Raw genomic sequence first — 24,816 nt, forward strand, 5'->3', positions numbered from 1 at the left:
CCGACCAGGAGTGGAAGTTCAAGGGCTGACGTGCCCATCCCCAGCCCCTCTGCTCGCAGCATAGCCACCACTGCACCGGCTGGTCCCAGCACTGCAAACCCGCAGATGGAGCGAGCAGAGCCCGAGCCTCTGCTTCTCTGCGAGGTCAAACGCTAACAGGCTTTGCAGAATAAGCAAGCAGCTCCCTAAGCAGCTGGGGAGCTATGAGCCAGAAAGAAAAAAAAAAAGGCACCAAAAGAAAAAAAAAAACCCCAAGAATCATGTCAGTAAAAGAAACGAACAATTTGATTCTGCAAGAAAGAAAAGCTCCACAGATATTGGATGCCTACCCTCTGCCAACAACAGGCTGGTAACTTCATTACAGCCTGTGTAGTTCATTGTTTGCAAGTTAAACAGTTGTAAACCAGACCTCAGAATTATTTGCTACAGAAGTGTTTTCAGAACATGTAAGCAGCAAATCAGTCCCGCAGTTCAACCCTCCCCTTCCAGGAATGCCTCACCCCGCAGGACGGTTTTATAACAGACTACACGAAAAACCCCACTGAAGGCGAGCGGGAGGCAGCTGGTTACTTTTATAAAAACAGTAATCAGATCCTTAAAAAACCCGACCCATCAGCTCCATTCCATCTGTATGCTGTGCTTCAGCACCCGGTGCACAGAGCAGCTTGAATGCCAACATAAACTTGCAAGATTCTTCTAATTGAAAGGCTTAACAGTAGCGAAAACGCAGCCAGCTCCAACAGCCAGAGGCTTGGCATAATCGATGGAGAATGCAGCTCGATGCAGATACATGTAGAATACTGAGTGTCATGCGACAGACGCATAGCAAACTTCTGCAATAAACGAAGAAGAAATAATAGATGGAAAGTTCCGAATAGTCCCTACAGCTTTCACTTCAAGGTACAGTACAAGTCAGGACAGGAATTACGCTTACTGCAGAGATTCAATCAAGAATGCAGCATCCACCACTGAGCAGGAGCTCTGAAGACAGACAGAACAGCCTTTGAATAGTATTGAAAAGAACGACCTGAATAATACGAGACACACGAGACTCAAATCAGGCTTGAGGGAATGTTTAAGAGGAGTTTTTCTATTTAGAAAATTAACACCATAGTGTGTGACCTTTCCAACTAATCTACTAAGTCACACACAGGTTCTAAAATTACGTAAATGCTTCCCAGCTTACCACGTACTCCCACAATGAAAGCAGCACTGCACACTAGCTCAAAAGCGAAGCAAGCAACCCCTCACCCCAAAGGGCGCAACAGCAACCAGCACGACCAAGTGTGGAGGTATGCACAAAAACAACACGAGGAGCAAGGCTGACTGCAGGGAAGCCAGAAAGGCAGCAAGGAAAGGAGATGGGAGGACAAGGCAGTGCAGGAGAAATAAGGATGCCTGGGACAACAAACTGTCTTTTGCTATTTCTATTATTCTTTACACTTCCCAAGCTCCACAAGCTGTCATCAAAGTAACTTTTCTTACAGAGGGTGCTTTATAAGAGGTTGGTTATATTCCACTTCATATCCAAAGAATATGCAATTTAAAGAGATGGCTCAATTAAACACAACCCATTTTGACCTTGTGTGAATTCCAGCACTTCTTTTTTCTGTGAGCAGACATTTTTAAGTTAATACAGTTTTCCCTTTCCAAAGGACCTGCAAGCAGCGTTTCTCCCGACAGCGTTTGACACACTGCCCAATAACAAAGGCTTTTTTCAAGCACAGGCAGCGAAGTCTCTTGGCAACTGGAGATGTTCCGTTAACAACCTTCTCTCCTCTGTTCACTAATCAGCAGCGAAGGCTCTGGAGGACCAATACTTAACAAGGATCTGAACGCTGCTGCAAATAACTAGAGCGCTACCCAAGCTACTAGTTCAAAAGGGGAATGTTCTGTCTCCCCGGGCCTGTTACTGAAGGGCAGGCAATACCTGGCAGCCAGGCTGATGCGGAGGAGGGAGAGCTGCTGAAGGTCTCCACTGAAAGGGAGAAGAGGCATGCTGGTGAACTGTAGCACGCTGAAACATCTGTAGGTCACCTTTGGCAGTGGTTCTTGTTTGTTTTTGAGAAACACCCTTGTTATAAGCAACAATGCTTTGGACCCAAAGTTAACGTTAAGCCCTTTGGTTGAATGATTAAAATGGATGGTTCATGCAAATAGCTTCCTTTACCCCAGTCCCACAAGACTTGCATCTGACCTTGGAGACCAAGTAAAGCACATGAAACGTTAACACTTGCTCTCTCACCAGTTTCTCTGATTCAAAGTTATTTCTATTGACTTCACAATGATAAGTGAATGCATGTTCTTTAAAAGGGGGCAGCACGATCACGTTATTCCAAAAGCAAGTCTGTTTTGAAATGCAATTTGTGTCTAAAAATCAAACATTAAATAACACTCTCCCTCTCTCACACACAGAGAACAGACACTGGAGTCTCTGCTTTGTGAGCTACACATCAAACACAATCTGTTCGGAAGTACAGCTTCCCCTTCGCCCGCACCCAGCTTACCATGGTGTTTGCAAGCCCCCAGAATGCACTCCAGGCCCTGCATCACCACTGCAAAATCTCAAAATGGGACGGTTCAAAATCCTGGCTCACATATGCAAGTGAATAGGAAGCTAATTCGCACAGAAGGTCTGCTAGCTCTGCAGGGTGTCACAGCTGACACAGCCAGCCCTGCAAGGGGACTGTATTCCGGGCAGCTCAGGCACACCTGAGACTCTCTAAGCTAGGGGTGAACACTCTCTTACCCAGAGAAATTCTGTCTCCAGTAGTCTTACGGGATGTCCCTTACTCTTGCCTCAGCCACTACAGTATTTCAAGACCAAAAACAGAAGAGGCTTACCAGGCTGGTGATCTCACTGACAGGAGATCAATATGCCAGGAGAGCAGCAATGCAAATGCTCCTAAACGCAGGCCATCCTGCCCGCTGCCTCCAGGGAAGCTTCTTCCAGAAGCTCTCCGTTTGGACACATGCCTCTAACAGCAGATACGAAAAGGACACTGGGCAGTGATGATGTGCATTGCACTGGGGACTTCTTAAACTGACAGCAATTTGGCCCATGCACACAAGATCAATACTGAGCGTGTCATCGATCATGTTATGTTTCCCTGGGAGGGAAAACCTGAATTTCCAGATGCTGTCTGCTACATCAGAGGAATATGAGAACAACAGTGGACAAGGTCAAACGTCCATGCTTATTCTTTTAGATCTCAGTGCTGCTGCTACTACTGACCATGGGAGCTTCTGACACATCTGTTCCTGTCTCTGCAAGGAATTCCTGTCTAAGAATTACATACGACTGACTTGTTTTCTTCCTCCGCTCTGAAAGGACCCAGATGGCAGTGCTTGGTGACCGCTCACATGCCTGCAGGGGTGTCTCCTTCTGCACGGAGCCAAACAGCTCTATTTTGTCACCCCTCCTTTTCAGGCACAGATAGCAATTGCAAGGACTGCACAACCAACACTAGAAATCAAAACACTGCCCAGCCTGTCTGGCTTGTCTGGCTTCCGGCATTCGGGCTGGTTACACCAGCAGAAGATGCGGAAGCTCAGGGAGGTGTCAACTTACTGTCCTCAGAGCTGCACAAGAACACGTGGGGACACCACAATACTCCAGATCCACAACACAGCCAAAGACTGTTCCCTACGCACAACTCTGGAAAGACACAGTAACGAGGTGACACAACAGAAAGCCTCATTTGATACAAGCAGGTGTGAAAATGGACCTCTCTTCTTAATTGGGAACACATTTAAATGGCAGAATCTCTAGGCTGGAACTTGCTTACTCTCCGCCTTGGCAGGGCTTGAATTCACTGCTCTTTGGAGCATATTGCAAGCCTTTTCCATTTAGCTAAGCTTTCCTAAAGGAACAAAAGACAGACAGAGATGGCTGGCAAAGCTAATGAGGTTTGGGAACTTGAGGAAAATCATTACTTTACACTTTATATAAACAAAGGTGCTTTTACAACTGTACGTTCAAGTATACATGCCACAACATGTGTGTTACAGGGACTTGTCCTTAAACTGAAAAAAACAAAGCCAGGTAGAAACATTTTCCTTGCAAAACCCCCATACACCTCAGTAAAGCATGCCTCTGCTTTTCCGATCCTAGCTGCCATGTGACGCAGCGGAACAGACCTGAGATCTGAGACTTTTCACTGCTGTTCCTAGCACGGATGCCTAATTGTCCATCCCAAGGTTTGAGCTTACTGTGTGAAATGTGTTTAATAAAGAGACAGACATACTGAGTGATTTCCTGAAGGAAAGCCCATTAAAAAAGAAAAAAAAAAAAATCATCACAGCCATGTCCAGTAATAAAATACAACGTGTTTCCGTTAGTATCTTATCAACAAGTCCAAGAGCCTCATAACACAAAACTGTCTCAGGACTAGCATCATCACTGAAAATGAACAGCACTGTTGCTTCCTTTGACTTGTGGCTGCCTGGACCTACCATTTTCTTTCCCCTGGTCTTTCATGTGTGCTTAGCTAAGAATCATGTGTTCCAAATTGCCCTTTTTTGGCCTCAAGCCCCTGTAAAACTCAGCTTTGCAATTCCAGATGCCAATCAGATGCTTTGACTCCAGGAAGCAAACGAGCTTTTAGTTTCTACCCAGCTCAGTAGTAGAAACCTGTCTGCAGAGAAAAGCTTACTGCAGATGGAATCGTGCATTAGTCCTTGGCTCCAGATGCCACTTAAGTACATTAAAAAGATTCTGATATTATTCAGTACTGTTTAGATGTTGAACAGCTTTATAAACTTACTGTCAGAAAAACACAGCAAGTAAGGAAGCACAGAAAAAGGTAAAAGAAACACTACAGAAGACAGCTGTGAGGCAAAATAAAAAAACCCTACATGGTAATATACACTTATTTGAAATACCCACACACCCTCAGACACTAAGTCCTGAGTCACACAGAAAGGTGGAAAAAGCACAGAAAACTCTTTCTTACCTCTGCAGACCTCTTAAGTATCTTCTTTCCTGTCTCCAAGGCAGACCGTATGAAATGCACCGGATCATGAGGTTGGGTATGGTCCCACTAAGTGCCCTCCCCTGCTATACGAGTTACATCGGATGGAGCAGGCCGCTAAATCAAAGCTCGCAAGGGGCTGCAGAGTGGAAGAGAGGCCTCGGTGCTACACAGTGCAAAGCTGTAAGATCCAGCATCAGGCGGGAACCGGCTGCCAGACCAGAGAGCTCTGCGCGTGCCCACCTGCGAGGTGGTACTGCGGAGCTGGCAGCTGGGGACAGGCAGCAGCCACCGGCTCTGGCAGCCTGGCTGGTGTCTGGGGGAGGCTGCAGCAAGTGGTCACTGCTTTGCCGGGACACAGCGGCCACACTCCTCCATCCAGACCTCCAGGGATGCTAAGTCTCTCCACCAGGCCTGTGGTGAGTCAGGGTGCAGGGGGACACACAGCATCTTGTGGCATCAGCCCTTCTCTGCCTTCATGCACTGGGGTGCTGGCACTGAAACTCACCCAGCAAGGCAAAACCAAATCCTCCATCACTCAGGAATGTACAGAAACGGGATTGCTTTGTCAGGTATGGGATTACGGGGGTTTCCACTGACTGAGCTTCAAAACGCTGTCCTGCTGCTGAGGGACTTTCCGCTCTGCTTTGAAAGCCCGCACTCTCCTGACAAGTGTTTGGATGCATCAGCAACGGGTGCTGCTTAGAGCTGCGACAGACAAGGATCGACAGACAGTATTTCCACTCGGGCTGGCACCTGTCAGGTTCTCCCCGTCGCAGCGTGTCTGAGTTTCATCTTCAGCACCAAGGGAAAAAACTTCAAGAAAAAAACCAAAATCTTTCAGAGCTCACACACTGAACTACGCTTGGAAGCCAATTTGAAAGCTTCTTTCTGGGTTACTCATGCCTCACCAAGTCTACTTCCACTTCCACTTCTCATCAAGATTTTTATATGAAGTCTCATAAATGGTCATAAGCCATTACACAGGTATTTGGTTATTCGTATCAATTCAGTTGCTTGTTAGAGGCCCGTCTGCTTAAGGCAGTGAAGGGCAGCAGAACTCCACAGCTTGAATTCCTTGAATAAGAAGGAAGAATAAATATGTCTGTTCTCCAGTGAATCTACCCTCCTGGAAACATCAAACACTTCAAAACACTTCAGGATTTTGCATACTTCCTCAGCAGGAAGGAAATACTTGGATATAAACTAACCTTTTAGAGAAAAGGTTTTCAGAATCCAAGCTGAGAAGAAGCTAGCAGGTCCAGTCTCAGCCTAGAGAAATGAAAGGTCAGTGGTTCCTAATCACCCGGACTGCTGTCGGAAGCCTGTTCGGTTCGTTACAGGCAGAGTCCTGCAATCTTGCCTTTATAAGCATTTTATAAGCAAGTGCCATATGGAAAGACTCCCTCACATTACTAAATAATTTAATATACACCAAGCCAAAGACTTCCTCCAATCCTGTTTGTATCCTGAAATTGCTAATTAGTTTCTGCTACAGCTTCTGAAGTCAAAAGTGTGTTTCAATTCCTCTCTCCATTTCATGAAAGCTGCCACAGGCACCCACAGGCAGCCCAGTGCCTCTAATCTGTCTCAGTTACAGTCACTATGCTGCTGTCAGGCAATTCAAGTATCTCCCAAGCATCCAGGAAAGAGAATGTGCTGTTTCCAATGTCAAATGTATGTCAGGCCAGAGTGGAACGAGCACGAACGGAAGGTTTTCTTCCACTTCTCTAACAAAAAATGGACCCTGCAGTCCAGGTTTTCAAGGTAGACTATTTGGGTACTTAATTCTCATGGATTTCAGCATAAGCTAGAAACCTTGATGCCTTCAAGAACAGAGATTTTCCTTCCATCCTCAAAGCACTGTATCCAGGCAGGGGCTACAGCTGGTGAGAGGCAAGAGAAGATGCTGCTGCTCCTCCCTAATTTGAATGGAGATGCACTGGGATGTACCACGTTGGGGGTGTGGAGTGAGGTAGGACTCTCCTCCTTTCTGCCAGCCATCCACTGAAGCTTTTTAGAAAACCAGGAAAGTTGCTTTTAAATGTAAACATGTCTGCTGTTTGATGCACTGACTGAATATCTGACAACCACAGGCAGCACTGACACAAAGCCAGCTTTGCCCACAGAATTATAGGTTTCCTAGAAACACAGATCTTGCTACAAAACTTAAATTTGGACCAAAATGTGAGATAAGACAATATGATCTGGAGACAAGTAGCTCTCTGAAGCCTTAGCTGTCCAAACACACACACATTTTACAACCACAAATATTACTATTTACAAGTTAAAAAACAGAGAAAAGGAGAAAGAAAAAAGATCGGGGCCCCAGTGTGTAGCAGTGAAAGAGATGCTCTGTTGAAATGAACAGAGGAAGTACAGAGGTGTTTTCCAAGAGACAGCAGGGGAACATTACACAGCACCCAACTGCAGCCTGGCCCCATCTTTAACATGCCACAGGCATGGCCCTCATTCACAAACCACCAGAAAGTCATATGAGAAATTCTGCAACAAAGCCACAGCAGACACTACCTCAAAGTACCTCTGACAGCTTCTTTGAAACCACTTAATCGCTGTTGAAATAATGCAGAGACCCCCTAACCCAATGGCCACTTTGTTTAGGACAGTTTTCAATGCAGCTTCCCTATGGTAATATTACGCAATGAAAAATTGAGCTTAAAACTACCCAGGTAAAAGATTCTATGCAGAGGCTGATGTTTATTGTGGAGGTCGTTCATGCCTATAGAAAACTCTGAACAGGTTAGTAAAAGTGTAAACAAGGTGAGATAAATCTTCAGGAGTACAGAAATTTCCATCATGTTACAACCTATACACATTTCTAATCATTCGTATATACAAGGCAGTGTTATGAATGCTCCAATGGCTTCTCATGGGCCACCTGAAATCTAGATGACATCAAGAAATCTAAAAAACCTAGTAATTTCAAGAAATCTACATCGTGTGCGTCTAGAAATAGGCCTCCAGACTGCAGTGAGGTAAGTGGTGCCAAATTTTAAGTGTTTCAGGGAAGCTGGGATCCAGCCACACAGAAAACTGCCAATCCAGTTTAGTTTCAATGGGTTTAGTCTCAGCACTGCTTTCAGCAAGCAGATACGTTGGATTTGGAAAGGAGCTGCTTGTTAATATTTAATTATTAAGCAAAATCTTGCAGAACTGCCCAAATCTAAGCCACGCATGCCTTCACCAAGTCTTAGGTTTTAGACACTAGCACTAACCTGAAGTGAAGCACTGTCCTGGAAGCAGCACTCATGTAACTGAACAAATGGGATTAGAGGTCATGCTCCTAACACCCACGCTTCCTCATTCCGTGAGAAATCCCAAACACACTGCAATGCAGCTAACACCTCAGTCACCCTTGACACTTCTCATCTCTCAGACATCTGTAAGGTGCCTTTTGTGCTCTGCAGTGATCACTAGCCCGTTTTATGACTCAATGCGCAATGTATCCCCAAAAAGGGAGTGGGAAACCAGCACCTGTAAGGAATGCAGACTTCCAACTTCCTAAGTGTTTAAAGGTCACCGGGGACACAACAGTTAAGTCAGATCCTTTCTCTAGATCTTCTTGTCCCCTCACACTTTGAATGAGTCTTTGGAGATGCTTTACTTGCTCATCGTTTTTAAGCTCTCAGCAGGCCACGATGCAATTATATGCTCAATCATGATTACAGATTTGCGGGCTGTGATTTTAGAAGTCTCAGAACAAAACTCATTAGATCAAATATTCTTCCTGGCTTTGTATGAGATGGACAAGAAGAACTGATGTTTCCAAATACAGTGGGTTTGCCACCTGGCTTGTTAACATGAGCCAGCAAGAAAGCTATTGCTTAAGGAATCAGAAAACCTCGTCTCTAGTCCCAGCTCTGCCACCGAAATGCCATTTAACTGCACAGCTCACTTCAACAGCCCATGTCCCCCTCTCCCCTCCCACTCTATTTCTGCCTTGCTTATCTAGACTTGGCCTGTTCAAGTTGCCTGTCACAGTGTGTCAGGAACTCACGCTTTACCGAGGGTACTGGTAAAAGAGAATATGAAGTTGCTCTAAGTGTTTCCTACAAAAGCAACAACATATTCAGTAAAGTAAGGAGACCGCAAGATGTGCAAAACATGACTGAACTGGACACGAGGTGGAAGGATTGCCCTTCACATATCCTCCTTCCAGATAAGCCTGAACCATGGTCTATTCCTAAGCAGACAAATAATATTTCATGCTATTACAGAATTCTAGTTTTCCCTATGACCAAGAAATAGAAAATCTGGGGCTAAAACTAACGGTCTGAGAGGCCGAAATAAAGATGCTCTCCTTTCTACCACGTACTGATCAACATTCACACAGATCACCTGAAAATGCCTGGGTCCGCAATCAAGCTCTCAGTGGGTTCAGAGCAATGAACAGCTGGATTGACATTGCTTTCTAAACCATGCAGAGGTAAAATCCCCCCGCCTCCGGCTGACAGGTAAATTTAAGTGCCTGCTTTACAATGTAAAATGCCTGCCTCTCAGTTCAAGGTCATTTTTCTTCAATCCACAGTTAGAGGTGTATGGCACATTAAGTCGTATCATTGCCCTGTCACAATGAAGAAGGGGGGAGCTTTTAAGCCTGTGCAGAGCACTCAGGGTTATAGAAATAAATACAGCTTTAGATAGCAGCTTTCACATTCAAGATATCGCAAAGTGGTTTACAAAGTAATGAGTCAGATAATAGGGCTGCAGCAGCTGTGCAGGTAAATGCTCTAGAAATTAATGCTGAGAAAACAGAAGTCTTAATTTTTGGATTCTTCTCATTTGTCTTTCTGCAGAACACAACTGCAGCTTCAGTCTGACTAACGAGCATCAGTGACTTCTGCAATTTAGAATGCACAGTTATTTGACATTCCAGTTTATTTTAATTTTCAGATTAACTCCATGATTAAAGTTCTCCATTAACTCTAATAAATACTATTCAAGTAAAAGTGGGAAAAATGCCAGACACCTTGCTGCAGGTACCTCCCCTGTCTTTGCTGCATTTGCAAGGAAGGCCTCCTTGCCTGATCTCTAGTACCTCAATTTGCAATTAGTTCAGAATCACACAACTATTTCAGTTTTATTCCTTTTTTCTATTCATTAGCTGTTCCAAGCACACCCTCAATGACTGATTAACGTAGTGTTGTGAGGACTCCATGTTTTACTGTGCTGATGCCAGAGAAAGTACATGTTATAAGTAAAAATATATTTGTCCTTGTCTTTGAAAAAAGCCATATGGGGGGAGGGTGTGGTGGATAAATATGAAAAAAACCAAACCAAAACAAAAAAACCCCAAAAAACCACACAACCAACCTGAGACCAAACAATTAAGAAGCATTTTACATATATTCTTCTCTCCCAGGTTCCACGGGCAAATGAGTGATCTCATACTTTTTCTCATCTGAGTCACCTAGCTAGCTGTCATGGATTAAGTTTCGGAAAAACCTTGTACCTAACAAAACATGCTGGTTTTTTGTAGACTTTTTTCATCTGACTCTGTAACCAGTTAACAAGAGAGTCACACAGAACAACCAAGCTGAAAGAGTGTGGGAGGTCACTTGGGCCAGCCTCCTGCTCAAGCAGGCTCAACGCTGAATTTAGACCAAGTTATTTACGGCTTTGTCCAGTCAGGTCTTGAAACCCTTCAATGATAGAGAACCCTTCAAACCTCTCTGGGGAACCTGTTCCAATGCTTAATTATGGGGCACTAACCTGCATTTCTGTGGGCAAACGAATACCAGACAGGACAGCCAGAGTATCCCAGACAGACACGTTAAGTAAGATTGGAGAGATGTCTGTCTAGTGTTAGATTTTGAAAGGGCCTGAGTCACGTAGGCCTCTGAGAAAGCTATCCACATTCCTATTATTCCGACAGGCACAGCCTTCCTAACACTCACCTGGAGCTGTAACTACTTCCTCTACTTATGCACACACTATTTCTGGAAATCTGGCAACGGATTTAAATCAACATTACATCATTTTTCTGCCTCAGCTGTTCTGAAACTTTCTGCTGTTCTCTTAACTTGTCAAGTCGCTTCGTCAGCAGAACTTCGCTGCGGTACATCTGATGAACGCTAGAGACAACCGTAACTTTGTGCAACAAGGTTTTTGTTATTGATTTTGACATGAAATTTCATCTCTTAAATTCCAATAGAAGCCGAGTTCCCCTTCCTTGCACTTCACGACAATACCGGCTAGGCAACCAGGACAACTTTCTGATTCGCACCCTCTTCACAGTATCATCTCATTCTTTATGCTTCTGCTAAAAGGGGGGGAAAAACAACTCTTGAGCTTTCATTGCTGTTGTTTCTTAACCGCAACTGAGTAAGTGGCATGGCAGAAATCTGACATAATGCAACAGAGGAGAGAGTTGGGGCTGTTCAGCCTGGAGAAGAGAAGGCTGCGGGGAGACCCTTAGAGCAGCCTTGCAGTACCTGAAGGGGCCTATAGGAAAGATGGGGAAAATATTTTCAGCAGGGCTTGTTGCGTTAGGACAAGGAATAACGGCTTTAAACTAAGAGAGAGCAGATTTAGACTGGATATAAGGCAGAAATTTTTTACGATAAGGGTGGTGAAACACTGGAACAGTTGCCCAGAGAAGTAGTGGAGGCCCCATCCCTGGAAACATTCAAGGACAGGTTGGGTAGTGCTCTGAGAAACCTGGTCTGGTTGAAGATGTCCCTGCTCGCTGCAGGGGGGTTGGGCCTAAAGGTCCCTTCCAACCCAAAGCGTTCTATCATTCTATGACTCTAGGGGCGGAGGGATGGATGGAGCGAGTTCTTCACTGCAGTGACTAAGTCCCAAGACTGAGGCAGTTACAGTTATGTAGGATAAGCACCTCCACACCAACTCCTGCTTTTATTCCTGGCAGACTTTCTTGGCACGTTCTCATTTCATAAACAGTCCTTGAGCAGCATCTGTGTAATGAGCTATGCTCCATAACAACAGGCATTCTATTTGGAGTAACAATTAGAATTGCTTGTAGAATAAAAATGCTAAATGAGACACGCAAAAACATACACGTAAACAAAAGGGTGGGGAAAGACAAGTAATTAACCATTCTTAGCTGAGGCAAACAGTACAGAGAAGGCTGTGAAAAGAAAAAGATATAACTGACAACTATCACTTTCCACCATTAACTATTTTATCATCAGAAATGGCAGCCAGGTATAAAGGACATGAAAATCCAACCAGTGGTTGAAGGGTTAAGATCCTGCACTGCCAGAGAACACATATTGCTATGACTAAAGTAAATGTTGTAGCTGGGCTGTAAAACTTGCCAAGGTCTTGAGCTATGTATTGGTTTCTGTATATACCTATCTATACAGAACATCATAAACAATACAGTTGAATCTCTCCATAAAAACACACGGTAAGTGTAATATGCATAGCAAGAATACAAAGCCATTCATAGTATTCCTGACTGCCAAAATACTCTCTGCAACACCAACTCCACAGTCCAGTCACACAGTATCCCACTGGGGCAAGCCACTACTATCAACCTTTAACAGAAATTATCTTTTTATTTAATTTTTCTATCAGTGTGGTGCTAGCAACAGTTGTGATACACAATACTTTGGCAGAATTTTTCTGTTTTTACAAATATATCAAGTACACTCCATTTGCACCGGTTATCACAGCAGCAATGAAAATACCAGCGCTTTTTCTAGTGAAGGCAGTGGAAGCAGCAGACGCTTCATGAGTTTACTACAGTCCAGCATCTGAAGGCAATTAACTTGCCTAAGGCCACTCAGCAAGTCAGTAGCAATGCTGGAATGTGAAAGTGAGACTTTCTTACTTCCAGCTCTGTCTTTTGCTGAAGCTCCCGATCACTCCACCCCCTTAGTAGCTGCTGTAATTATCATGTGCTTGAGTGGAGTTCCTGCTGTTTAGGTTTTCATAGGCTACTTTATTATGTAAGTGTATATAGGCTGTTCTAGTTTAAGAAGTTATAATCACATGCATAAATCTCATTTTCTGTGCATTTATAACTTGGCCACAAATTCACATCAAGCTGGAAAGGGAATTTACCACCTGGGATTCTAGTCTTTTGAAGATACTGCTAGTTATTGTAACAGATCTATATTCCTGGGTGTCAGCTTCAGGCAAGAAGGAGCTGGAATCTGACTACTGCAGTTATTTTACAGTCCCATGAGACACACAGGTGAAAGGACCTAAAGGTGGAAAGGGAGAATCTTGTCTCCATCTGCCAAGCTTTTCCCCTTCACACACCAAGGAAGACTGAACATTCAAGCATGCCAGAGGAGGGTGAAGAGGATGAATAGCTGTGGATGGTCATTCACTATTTGCAGGATAACCAAAGTACCTCAGAGGTGAGTCAGATTTTTCTCATTCAGAAGGAAGAATTTCAAACAATTCAGAAAGCAAGCTGTCTTCCTAACTCATTTTGCATGTGACCTCTAGCTGTTAAGGCAAAGGCAGAAAACAAAGGCAAAAGGAGAAGCTCTAGAGGCAAACAAATTACAGCAGAGCAAAGAAGTTATGAACAAGAACAACCACCTCATGACTTCATGCAGAGCTTCACATTCTCAACCTTGTATAAATGTAGAGCTGAATGAAATTCTCGTACCACTACAATCGCTTCTTGTGCCTCCCTGTCCCAGCAGTTGTTTCCCACTGCTCCCTCAGCTTAAACTTCAAAGCTATATAACCTAAAAATGAAAAAGACATTCACACTATGAAGTGTCCGTATTAGGGGTGAGGAGGTGTTAGAGGCGTATTAACTACCACAGTAGAAACCTCTTCAGTCCACATTGGGTATATATTCCCTCCATGCAGCAGAACTCTACAAGTTCCCAACTCCAATCTTCCTGGCACAGAAGTAAATCTCCCTCAACTGGGCAATTTATCTGATAGTCCAGTTACAGAGACGTTGATGCTTCCCCTTACTACAGCTGCGCTTTTCTGTTCCACAGATGCCTTTTCATCTCTACCAGGAATCCAGCCTGTCTCATCTGTAAATACAGTTCTTCCCTGGATGTCCCCAGGGACGAAGCAAGCGACAGGAAAGCACAGCTCAGAGCTGCAATGTCGAGGCATTCTCAGAAGAGAGAGCGCAACTATCTGACAAACATGGTAGCAACTACCAGAACGTAAAGCCAAAACTATTCCTCACATTCCTGAGCAGACAGATAGCATCAAAGTAAGAGCTGGTCCTGTAACGGTCTCAAATTCCTCTCACATGATTTGGTGGAATAACTAAAACCCACAAAGCAGAGTTGCGAGAGGCTCAGGAGCTTTACTGTACACGCATACTGTGTAGGGTTTCAGTCATATCATTAGTATTTGTCCCAGAAAAATATTTGCTTCCTCACAGCGCCCAAAGTGAAAATGTTGTAGGACAGAATCACATTAACAAGTGTAAAGAATTAGCGGCAGAATTCAGGAAAGTCATGCACACTTGAGAAAAGCAAGGTTGAACTGTGAGTCCTTACCGACATTTGAATATTCTTACAAGAATAAATACTATGAGTACACAATATTAAATGCCTACATGAATGCAAGTGATCACATCCACCAATGATGAGATAAAACTACAGATAAGGCAGACATGCATCTTCCACCTCAAGGCAATGCTGATCCTAAGACACTCCGTGCATACATCTGCTGATTTAAAAAAAAAATTATCTAGTGGTTGATGAACACTGCCATAACTAGCTCACTATTGAACTACAAACATCACTTAAATCACCTGTATGTCAGGAGAGGGCTAAAAGGATATAGCACTGGAAGAAAACCATATTTGGTCTACAAATCATAGAGTCATTTCGGTTGGAAAAGACCTTTAAGATCACTAAGTCCAACTGTAAAACTAACACTGCCAAGTCCACCATTAAACCATGTCCTTAAGTGCCACGTGTACACTTCTTTTAAATACCTCCAGGGATGGTGACTCAATCACTTCCCTGGGCAGCCTGGTCCAGGGCTTGATAACACTTTCAGCGAAGAAATCTTTCCTAATATCCAACCTACACCTCCCCTGGTGCAACTTGAGGCCATTTCCTCTCATCCTACTAAATGAATAGTAACATAAAAACCAAGCAGACAATAAGAGAACCTCAGACACCCAGTGATGTTCAGTGATATAGCTCACCTCCCTCTGCAAAGGTTTGCTGACTCCCACACAACAGAGCACTTTGTTTTATTAAATCCAGATTCAAGCAATATAACGCAATACAGAAGCATAACTGTGCCCTTTACGTTTCCCAAAGTCCTGTTGCAGACGCATGCACCAAGATAAATGCCCGAAAGATTTTGTCTAGTTGCCGCTGTTTAATGCATTGCACGACAATCTCTCACCATGGGTACCTGTCAGTAAAACACGCTATCTGGGGACAATCTGCTGCTGTAATTGCTCAGCTAGTTCAATATCTGTTAAAAAATAGGTGGGAGTTGTTTTATTTTTTTAAACTTTATGCCACTAAGTTACGTAGAAGGAAACAAAGGTCATTCCATGGACAACATCCTTCAGAGGCCAAGATGTTCAAGGCTCACTACCTGCACAAAAGCAACATGGAAGGAACAATCCTTAAGAATTGTGCTAATGATTTATTTTATGCAACATCTGTGCAGCAAGGTGAGCTTTTCACAAGAGAAGACTTGTGAATCACTAACTACCAGGACTGCTTTTGCAATGAAGTCCAGCAGCTCTGCATGGGTATGACAGAAATCTACCAGTAAGAACCGACGGATCCTGGCAACAGGCAGCGAAAGCTGAGAATAGTTAGTGACAGGGAACATCACGACAATGAAACAGTGTTTATTCAACAGGTTTCAGTCAGCTGTCCCTGAAAAGCAAGGCAGATCCTTCTGTTCGTTTCTTCTCCTGTCTTGTTGGCCTACATAAAACTTCTCAAGCAAGAACTGCAAAACATTTCTGATCAGGTACAATCTTATAGCAAGTTTCCTTTTAGGCACTCTGGAGTATGTATTGGGACTAGGACTGAAACAGAAGTCAAGGAAAAAGACCTTCTTGTCTCTGCAGATGAGTCACGACCAACCATCCCTGCTCACCTCACTGAGTTTACAGAGAACTTGTGTTGTCTACAAACTCTGTGAAAAAAACTCTAAGAACAACATTCCTACTGGAAGGATTTTCTGTATTAAGGAAATTTTATCAAGTTAACTATTGGTGGCAGAATTTTGCACTCCATTTAAAAATCCATGAGTAGCTAGGTGAGTAGCTATTAAACTCTCTCCGTATCTGACTCATGCAAGAAATGCTCACATCATTAAAACACCGAAGGCGTCACAGTGTGTCAATATAGGCTACAATCCTTTTAAGCTTACGCTGGTCTACTCTAAATGAAAATAATCTTTGTTCTATAATACACTCTGTATAAGTTCAAATTGCTTGAGTTGTCATGTTAAGAATAACAAGAAGCTGTTTCAGGCTCATTCTTTTCACTGGAAGAAGAAATGTTAGGGCAGAAACAAGACAAAAGACGTAACAGTACTCCTGGACCTCCAATTCACATTCCAGCTGCATCTCCCCATAAGATTTTTTTCAAACCCTTCAGTTTCAGCCCTAAACTTACAATTTATGTTCTATGTAATCAAATTTAACAGATCCATAAAGATTACAAATAAGAATGTCCACCAGCAGAGCACAGCTCAGCAGGCCAGGAAGCAACCCACTGCCACGTTTCAACCCAGCTTTGAACAAACAAGGGGCTCCACATAAGAACTGAAGACGACTATGACAATAAAAGCAGAGTATTCCAGAACAATTTGCAGACAGCTCTGGAAAGAGTGTGTATGCAAGAAAGGAAAAATCCACAGGTGCCTGCTCCGAATTCCTCACAGATGTTGGGAATAAGAATGAGAACTTACAGGTACTGAGGCTAGATAAAGTTTGGCAAGGGCAGGCTCCATATGGGAATTTCCTTACTCAAGGTAATATATTTTCTCTGACTGAAAGCACTGGAAGACAGATGAGAAGTCTTTCACTGCTTTGTCAATTATGAAAAACACACAGGACAAAAATGAACACTCTACTTAGTAAAGCAAGAGAAATAAGAGATACGTAATAATTCTGATAGGAATTCTCAACAACATGCATGAAATACTTAAAAGACATTAATACAAGAACATGTTGCTGCTTCTCACAGAGGAGATCTTTCCAGTCCCTCAATTCCCACTAGCAGGCACAGGACGAGTGCAGATGGTACCATTAATCAATCAGTTCTGCTCACTTATTCACAATACGACAATCAAAATTAATGACTGAAGGGAGCTGGAAAGGGAAGGTGAGTGCTTGAGTCAACTTGTAAAGATTTAAAGAAAGCAAATTAAAATGGCAGTGAAATGAGAATAGCACCTAATCTTAATTACAAATCTAAAGTCAGAGTAAAGCTTCAATGAAGTTTCTAGCTCCTCCCACTACATGTCGCCTTTACCTGAAGAAAAATTGCCAGCATTTTTGTAATCTACTAAATTAAAGTCATTACCCTGACAGCGCCAGGAAGTCTAATTTCCTGGAGCAGTAACGCAAAGATTTACAAGTGAATTTAAACACTCACCTTCTGCAACAGAAAATCTATCATCAGCATCAGGCTACCTGGAAAGCGACTGAGGATTTCAGATAACAGAGAAAAAAGAAATTCACCTGCTGACAAGTTCACCCAAAATCTCATTCCCTACCTAAACAGGCTGCTGACCAGGGTAAGTGTACACACAAAGCTGAGCCTTCAAATCAATTCAGCTTTTCTGTGAGGTCCCTGCTGCAACAAAATAGACTTGTTCAACTATAAGCAGCTTTAGCTTCAGTATTTCTGCTCGACTCTCTCCTAGACTTATGTTCCCATTAAAATGGAAGTAAGCTTAAATCATCAAAATGGAAAAGATAAATTAATAACCACTTTAATAACCGATTTAAAGGAGAGAATGAGTTAGCTCATCCACCAGGCTGAAATGTACCTGCACATGCCTCCTTACGGCTGAAAACTTTCAAGTCTCTAATGAGATAAACAAACCATAGGTAAACTTCAACACCCAAAGCAGCTTAGAGCATCTACTTGTATGCCATTGGATGTATGTGTGCATAAACAAGAAGCCATGAGATTTGCTTCAACCAAGTAGCACAGAAGTCTGGATTTAATTAGGAATAACCTGCTGTTTCTGTACAAAAAGCTGTTTGGCTCTCCTGGACTTTCTCCTCCCACGTTCCAGCACTGATGAACAGAGGCAGACAATCCAACACCTTCACATCAGGAGGATTAAATGGTACAACCTTTATAACACCTTCAGAGGGCTGACACATATCAGTGCTGTTTCTTTTCAGAAAACCATATCGCACAGTCTGCCATGCGAGACGCTGCTTTTCTCTATGCAGATATGATTAATCCTGATCTTCCCCCCAATGCATGAGCTTCCTGTCACTATTCCTGCTCAGAAATCAGGACTCTGCAAACAAAGTGAAGGAATTGTACTATGCTATGTATTTAATGTGCACACAGGAGAAATCAGCATTCGCACTGCAGTAGGGCAGAAGAGAATACGCTGCAGAGAGGTGACTGCCAACACCACTATCAGTGACCTACTTTATATTGGGGAAGGGATTTCAGCAAGACTTGCCCCCCTCCCCCAGCAATTTTTAAAAGTACTAAATCTAGCAAGGTCCAGAGAACAGCATTCATAATTTCTTGTCAGTGATGTCCCCTTCTCATATGGCTGTATGCAAGCTCTTATCACTATCCACCCTCCCCAACACCTCCCCCCCCCCAAAAAAAAATACCCTCTCACTTTCCAACTGCCAGAAAAAAATATTCTCTTTTCACCAAAGAGGAAACAAGAAGCTTCTCTTCCACAATCTTTCCTCATGAGGACAGCAGTACTCTGGACACTGCCAGAGCATATATATTTATTTTTTACTATCAGATCAGACAGCTTCTGAAAGCACTGCAAGTTCTCCTGTCTGACATTATCCAGTTTACCACAGATAACAACCCTGAACTGGAAGCTTTCGCCTGCCAGAATGCCTAGCACATAAAATTATTAAAGGCTTAGAAATGGTTTCAGGGCTGCTCAAATACTGTGCTGCAGCAAAATCTGATTTCCATTAAAAAAACAAGAGCAATCAGAAGAAAAGGAGACTCTAGTTCATCATTTTAGAAAAAAGAATAGCATTCATTTATTCCTTCACTGCTCTCCAGAGCTAAAAAATTCCAGGAAAAAAAGAAATTACTAGCATTTAAACTAGGCAATAACTCGCATAACTCTTTGGACTGTTCAGGATATGAAGGTGTTCCTAAGCAGTCTTGAACAAAGACTGAAAAAACCTCTGCCTCCCACACAGACACTTACCTGCCCCCATTCCCCAACCAGAAACCAGGAAAGTTTCTGGTTTTATGATGTTCAGCTACAGGATAGGCAGGCATTCCCGCAATTGAAGTAATCTGGAGACCAAACAAAGTTTCCAGAATGACAGAAAATAGGTCTGAACTAGTCGACTGCTTCTAGTTCACGGTTTTTCAAGGGATCATAAGCACACTATCAATTAAGCTCAGTGTTCATACCTAAGAACATTTTATAAGGGAATCATGATGTCAAGTTCTTGAAACCTTACCTAAAGATCCACCAGTTAAGCACATGGATGTTGACTACAAGATTAGAGGAAACGTAACAACACTGCATTCAATATTTGTTAACTACCACAATGTTCATTTGCTGCATTGCATGAACAGATCTGATTACTGCAGTTTCATTTGCCCACAAAGATTCCAGCTGAAAACTCACATTAACAGGGCTTTAATAATACATGAAAGAGATTAATCTATAATTGTTGATTTTTGAAATAGCACTTCACTGTGTCACTCAAACTGAGTGCTTTTGATCATTAAAACTTGCATGATTTTTCAGTCTTAGTAACGAGGTTCTGCTTCAGCTGAGAGCTGATCTCATCAGAGCCAATTATACTCTATGGGATAGATCTGACCAGAGCTTTTAAGGGTTTAAAAACTGCAATTTTATTTGTCTTATCAAACAATTCAAAATCCTAGCAATCTTGCTAGAACGTTTAATATCCAGCTACTCTCATGTAAACTAGACGCTTAGCAGGAAACTACTAGTAAAAAAGTGAACAAAAACGTATCACTGAATTTATTTTTTACTCTTAGCGCATAAATGTTGTTTTTCATGCCTTTTTCCGTGCCAAAGGGCTTCTTTCAAAATGCAGTGGGATTAATCTCGTGACCTAACCTAGCATGAGATACATAGTCAGATGTGGTCGGTTGACCCTGGCTGCACGCCAGGTGCCCACCAAGCTGCTCTGTCGCTCCCCTCCTCAGCAGCACAGTGGGGGGCAGAAAGTAAGATGGGAAAAAAATCTCGTGGGTCAAGATACAGGCAGTTTAATAAAGTAACAGCACAGGCCGCGTGCGAAAGCAAAGGAAAACAAAAGATTTATTCACTACTTCCCATCAGCAGGCGATGTCCAGCCACTTCCCGGGAAGCGGGGCTTCAGCAGGCGTAATGGTTGCTCTGGAAGACAAGCATCGTACCAACCAATGCGTAGCAAGGACGCGCGTTGGAGCAGTTCGTGGAGAACTGTCTCCCGTGGGAGGGACCCCACGCTGGAGCAGGGGCAGAGGGTGAGGAGTCAGGAGTGGCAGAGACGATGTGTGATGAACTGACCACAGTCCCCACTCCCCATCCCCTGTGCTGCTGGTGGGGAGGAGGGAGAGAAAATTGGGAGCGAATTTGAGCCTGGGAAGGGGGAAGGACGGGGGAAGGTGTTTTAATATTTAGTTTTTATTTCTCATTATCCTACTCTGATTTGACTGGTAATAAATTAAATTAATTTCTCCAAGTCGAGTCTGTTTTGCCCATGATGGTAATTGCTGAGGGATCTCTCCCTGACCTTATCTCGACCCACAGGCTTTTCATTTTATTCTCTCTCCCCTGTCCAGCTGAGGAGGGGAGTGACAGAGCAGCTTTGGTGGGCACCTGGTGTCCAGCCAGGGTCAATCCACCTCACCAGACTAAAATCTACTCTGCTTAAATTAAATGGGGGCATCTCAAAATTACCAAACAAAACGTCTAAAAGAGCGTGTGATTTCTAGCAATTTAACATGATAACAAGCTGTGTAAGCTCAGACAGATACATTTCCCATCAGATATGCCACAGTACTTCCACCATTAGCAGAGCCACATGAAAGATTTTTATCTTATTTTAAAGTAAGTTATGCAAGATCCATTCCTTTGCAGAAATCCTTGATTTCCATCTTTTCCCTTTAGTGGCACCTACACTCCAATCACATTTGGAAAGGAATGAAAGTGCTGAAGCCTTTGCTATATTTTGCACGCTTTTCTTCTCTGCAGCCTTAAGAAATTTCTTTGCTCTGCAATGTAACCAACACCCAGCCCTGAACTGATGGCATTAGAGAGAAGGTTGGTTAGGAGAGGGTTCCTGCAGCTCTCCGAACAGGATGGCACTGCACCTTCTAAGAGGTGCATTGGTATCTTGTGCAATAATGCACCAAATGAAAATTAGTGTTTAGACATTACCCTAGACACTGTACCCATTGTAAAGGGTCTGTAACTAGATCAGATCCATCTATATATTAGGATTAGTTTGCACGTCGTAAATCAGAGCTTCACTGCCCATGAATTGAAGTGAGAGTGCGGCACTTCACGTGTGGTAAATACTATACCTTTACTTTCAGGCCTCTCTAAGGATGTGAGATTGGCTTCTGTTGCTGCAGTATATACAGTAAGGCAACTGAAGCACAAATTAGTTGATTCGATCAAGGTCACTTAAGTAGCATAATTCAGCTATCTCAACTCCAAGGATCTCTCCATTGAGTCAAACGGTCTCTTTATACTCTCTGAAATTGTGCAAGTGATGCAGGAAGAGTTTAAGGTTTTCCTTCCGAGGAATACTGAGGTAGTTCTGGGTATTCACAGATCACTGAGGTGAGGGTGCTACGAGAGAGCTTCTCCTGCAAGGCTAGGCTGGCAGGGTGGCAACGCAGCAGTTGCCATGACGATGGCTGAATCTTTGCAATGACATTGCACAAACTTCAAATGAAAACCTGTGCAAGTCTCAAAACACCGCCCAATGCTGTAAGAAGTCTGACGAGATCCCAAATAATCTCCTAATCTCCAATTAAAAAGAGCACAGCGCATGCAGGAAGGGAACGCAGATTGTTTGTGGAAGATTTCACCTCTGCCAGAGCTGAAACACAACGGCGCAATGCAGGAGAATTTTTCTGTGAACCTTCCGATTTTGGAAAACTAGAAGTACTATTCTCTACAGACAGGGAGGAGTACTCTATTCAGGTGAAGATTTATTTTGTCTTTACTGATAGTTAAGTGAACTCATCCCCTGCCCTCACTCTCCAATTTGTCGGAGCACTGAAGAAACACAGAGATGCCAGGGAAGGGAAAAGGTTAGTGATAAGCACACTCACCTAATGCATTTCACAACTCCTTACATTCACGTCTAGTGCAGGCAATTTGCAAATGGAGTTGTAAAGGAAGAGAGGATGCACTCACTCCTCTATGTGGCTGCAATCACCTAACACCAAATCAGATGGGCTTCTACAAGATTCCACCCATTTAGCAGCTTTATATAAAAGCTGGTTACATCCAGTATTGAATACTAGGTAACAACAAGCTCTGGCACATCTATTATTTCAATTAACTGAATACAAAAGAAAGATCAGTGCGATATGCTCACATCTCAAGTTCCTTTAAGAGCCTCCAGGTCCCAGGCTACTTGTTATTTCCAAAAGCACAAACATTAGCATTACCTTTTGCTGCTTCAGACCGCTTAGGCAAATCAAGTGTATCAAAATTCCTGTCCAAATCTCCATTCTTCTTTCCTGTGCAGAAAAATCAGACAACAGATGGAAAAGACTGTCAGCACAGTGACAGGTTAAGTTAGGGTCATGTGCATCTACAAGATGAGAGAAGATATAGACTCAGAATATAAATCACAGACTATTACCCACATGCGTACATATCTGACTCGCAATCCAGCTGCATAGCTGTAGTTTTAGCGTGAGCAATTTAGGGACAAAAATCCGTGATACTTTCAGGTTGATCTGCAAACATGCTTTGCACTAGCATTTCAGTGGGTCACTCTTAATGAGTGCTAAAAGTCTTGGAAAACTGTGCCATTTCCCTTCTTGGCAGAGCTAAGCCCCTCCCTCAGAAGCCCAGTATTTACTTGTTATTTTCTCAGTGGTATTTTGACCTGAAACTTTGCTGAAGCAGAAACTGAGCAGCAGAGCAATATACACCAGGCTTGCTTTGTAGCTTCTATTCTCATTGCAGCTATGAGGCAGGAAGGTCTAGATTTAATATATTGTACAGACAGCAGCCAAAGACTTAACCTTGAACTGCCCTTGAACCAATAAAGTGCCATTTTGACTATTTATTAGAAACTAATGGAAACAATTCCATACTGTTCCTAAGAGTTTCAAACTGTTACATCAGCTTTAGTTTCTACAATCCTTCACAGAAAGCAGAACCTGGACTTCAGTTTTAGTTAGGTTGGTAATTCAAGGTTATGTAAACAGCTGAGGAGGAAAGGGTTAATTTTCATCCCCCCCTCTCCCGACAAGGAGACACACTCCCTTGGGTAAGCCCACACGGATGCTGTGGGCTGAGCAGGCACCTTGCCTCAGAAAGCACGGACAGCAGAGAGAGAGCTTCTGAAGTGCAGGAATCTGCGTGGCTTTTGAGGACAGCAGTGCACAATTTAGCTGTCTCAAATTATCTTGAGGGGAAAACCCAAGTTATTTAGTCCCTCTCCCTCAAGAGCAGGGGAAGCAGGTGCGATGAGATGAACTCAGAACAACACAAGTTAAGCTGCCAGAGGTGGCTTCTGAACAGGGACTTAACCAGGCTGTTAATGGAGGTTCACAGGAAGGGCTGAAAGCTCCACCAGGCAGGATGCTTAAAAGCAAACAGGAAAATGGTCCTTGAAAGTGTGGAACAGTAGAGATTAGCCCGATGCTTGACCTGGAATAGGTCACGAAATGGGAAAGGCCAATCCCTGCCCTGTAACAGCAGGGAGCTGGTACAGCTTCTGCACAGTGAATTCAATGGGCCACTCTACCTTTTCTCTTGGCAAAAGGACAAACACATGCAATACTACATAGAGAAGAAATAGAGCTTGTAAATACCGATATGAATATTTAGAAATAATATCAAGAGGGGAAAAAGAAAGGCCTCAAGATATTATTCCATCCCCTCCCTTTCTTTGGAAATACCACACTTTTGTTTTGAAATGCCAACACAGAGTATCAGCCAACTTTAACTACTGTGCAAAACAAAACAAAACATGCATCTAGAAATTCTGTTCATCCGAAATAATCTGCTTAATTATACAGGCTATGAAAAAGCCCATCCAAGCTGTCAAAAGGTCATGCAGCCAGGTACTGTGCCACTCCTTTGAAAGGTGTCTTTTCTAAAGGAAGGGACAGGAATTAGCTGCAGCCCTCCATCAAGTTTTTGCTCCATGAAAGCACCAGAAGCATGTTGCCTGGGGAACCAAATATCAGAAGGAAAAAATGCTGTGCATCACTGAAGGCCATTGCATTTCATAATGGCAGCTGAACCCGGTTATTGGCTGCAAACCCTTGTTGACCCTCAGAGCACTGACAGCAAAAAGCAGGGCAGAGGGAGGAAAAAAAAAAGCACTGAAGGAAGTCAGTGTTTAGGGAAGATTACAGACTTAAGGCAGAGCAATAAATGTGACTCCATCTTATCTACAAGTAGGACAAACTGTTTTTTCACATGACCCTGAATTTCACGTCTCTGGCATTAGCTAGTTTAAAACTCTGAACACTTA

The 24,816-nt window shown here is 43.2% G+C and overlaps 1 protein-coding gene across 17 annotated transcripts in view; it reads right to left on the reverse strand.

Moving 5' to 3' along the window:
* Positions 1–24,816, reverse strand: part of ARVCF (ARVCF delta catenin family member) — a 300,745-nt gene that overhangs the window by 25,662 nt on the left and 250,267 nt on the right. For all 17 annotated transcript variants that reach the window (XM_075434691.1, XM_075434687.1, XM_075434698.1 and 14 more), the window contains one exon: positions 22,769–22,840. In XM_075434691.1, the coding sequence (XP_075290806.1) occupies positions 22,769–22,840 (72 nt within the window). The remainder of the gene's footprint in view (positions 1–22,768; positions 22,841–24,816) is intronic.

The sequence above is a fragment of the Opisthocomus hoazin genome, chromosome 13 (assembly GCF_030867145.1).
Source record: "Opisthocomus hoazin isolate bOpiHoa1 chromosome 13, bOpiHoa1.hap1, whole genome shotgun sequence".
Lineage (NCBI taxonomy): Eukaryota > Metazoa > Chordata > Aves > Opisthocomiformes > Opisthocomidae > Opisthocomus > Opisthocomus hoazin.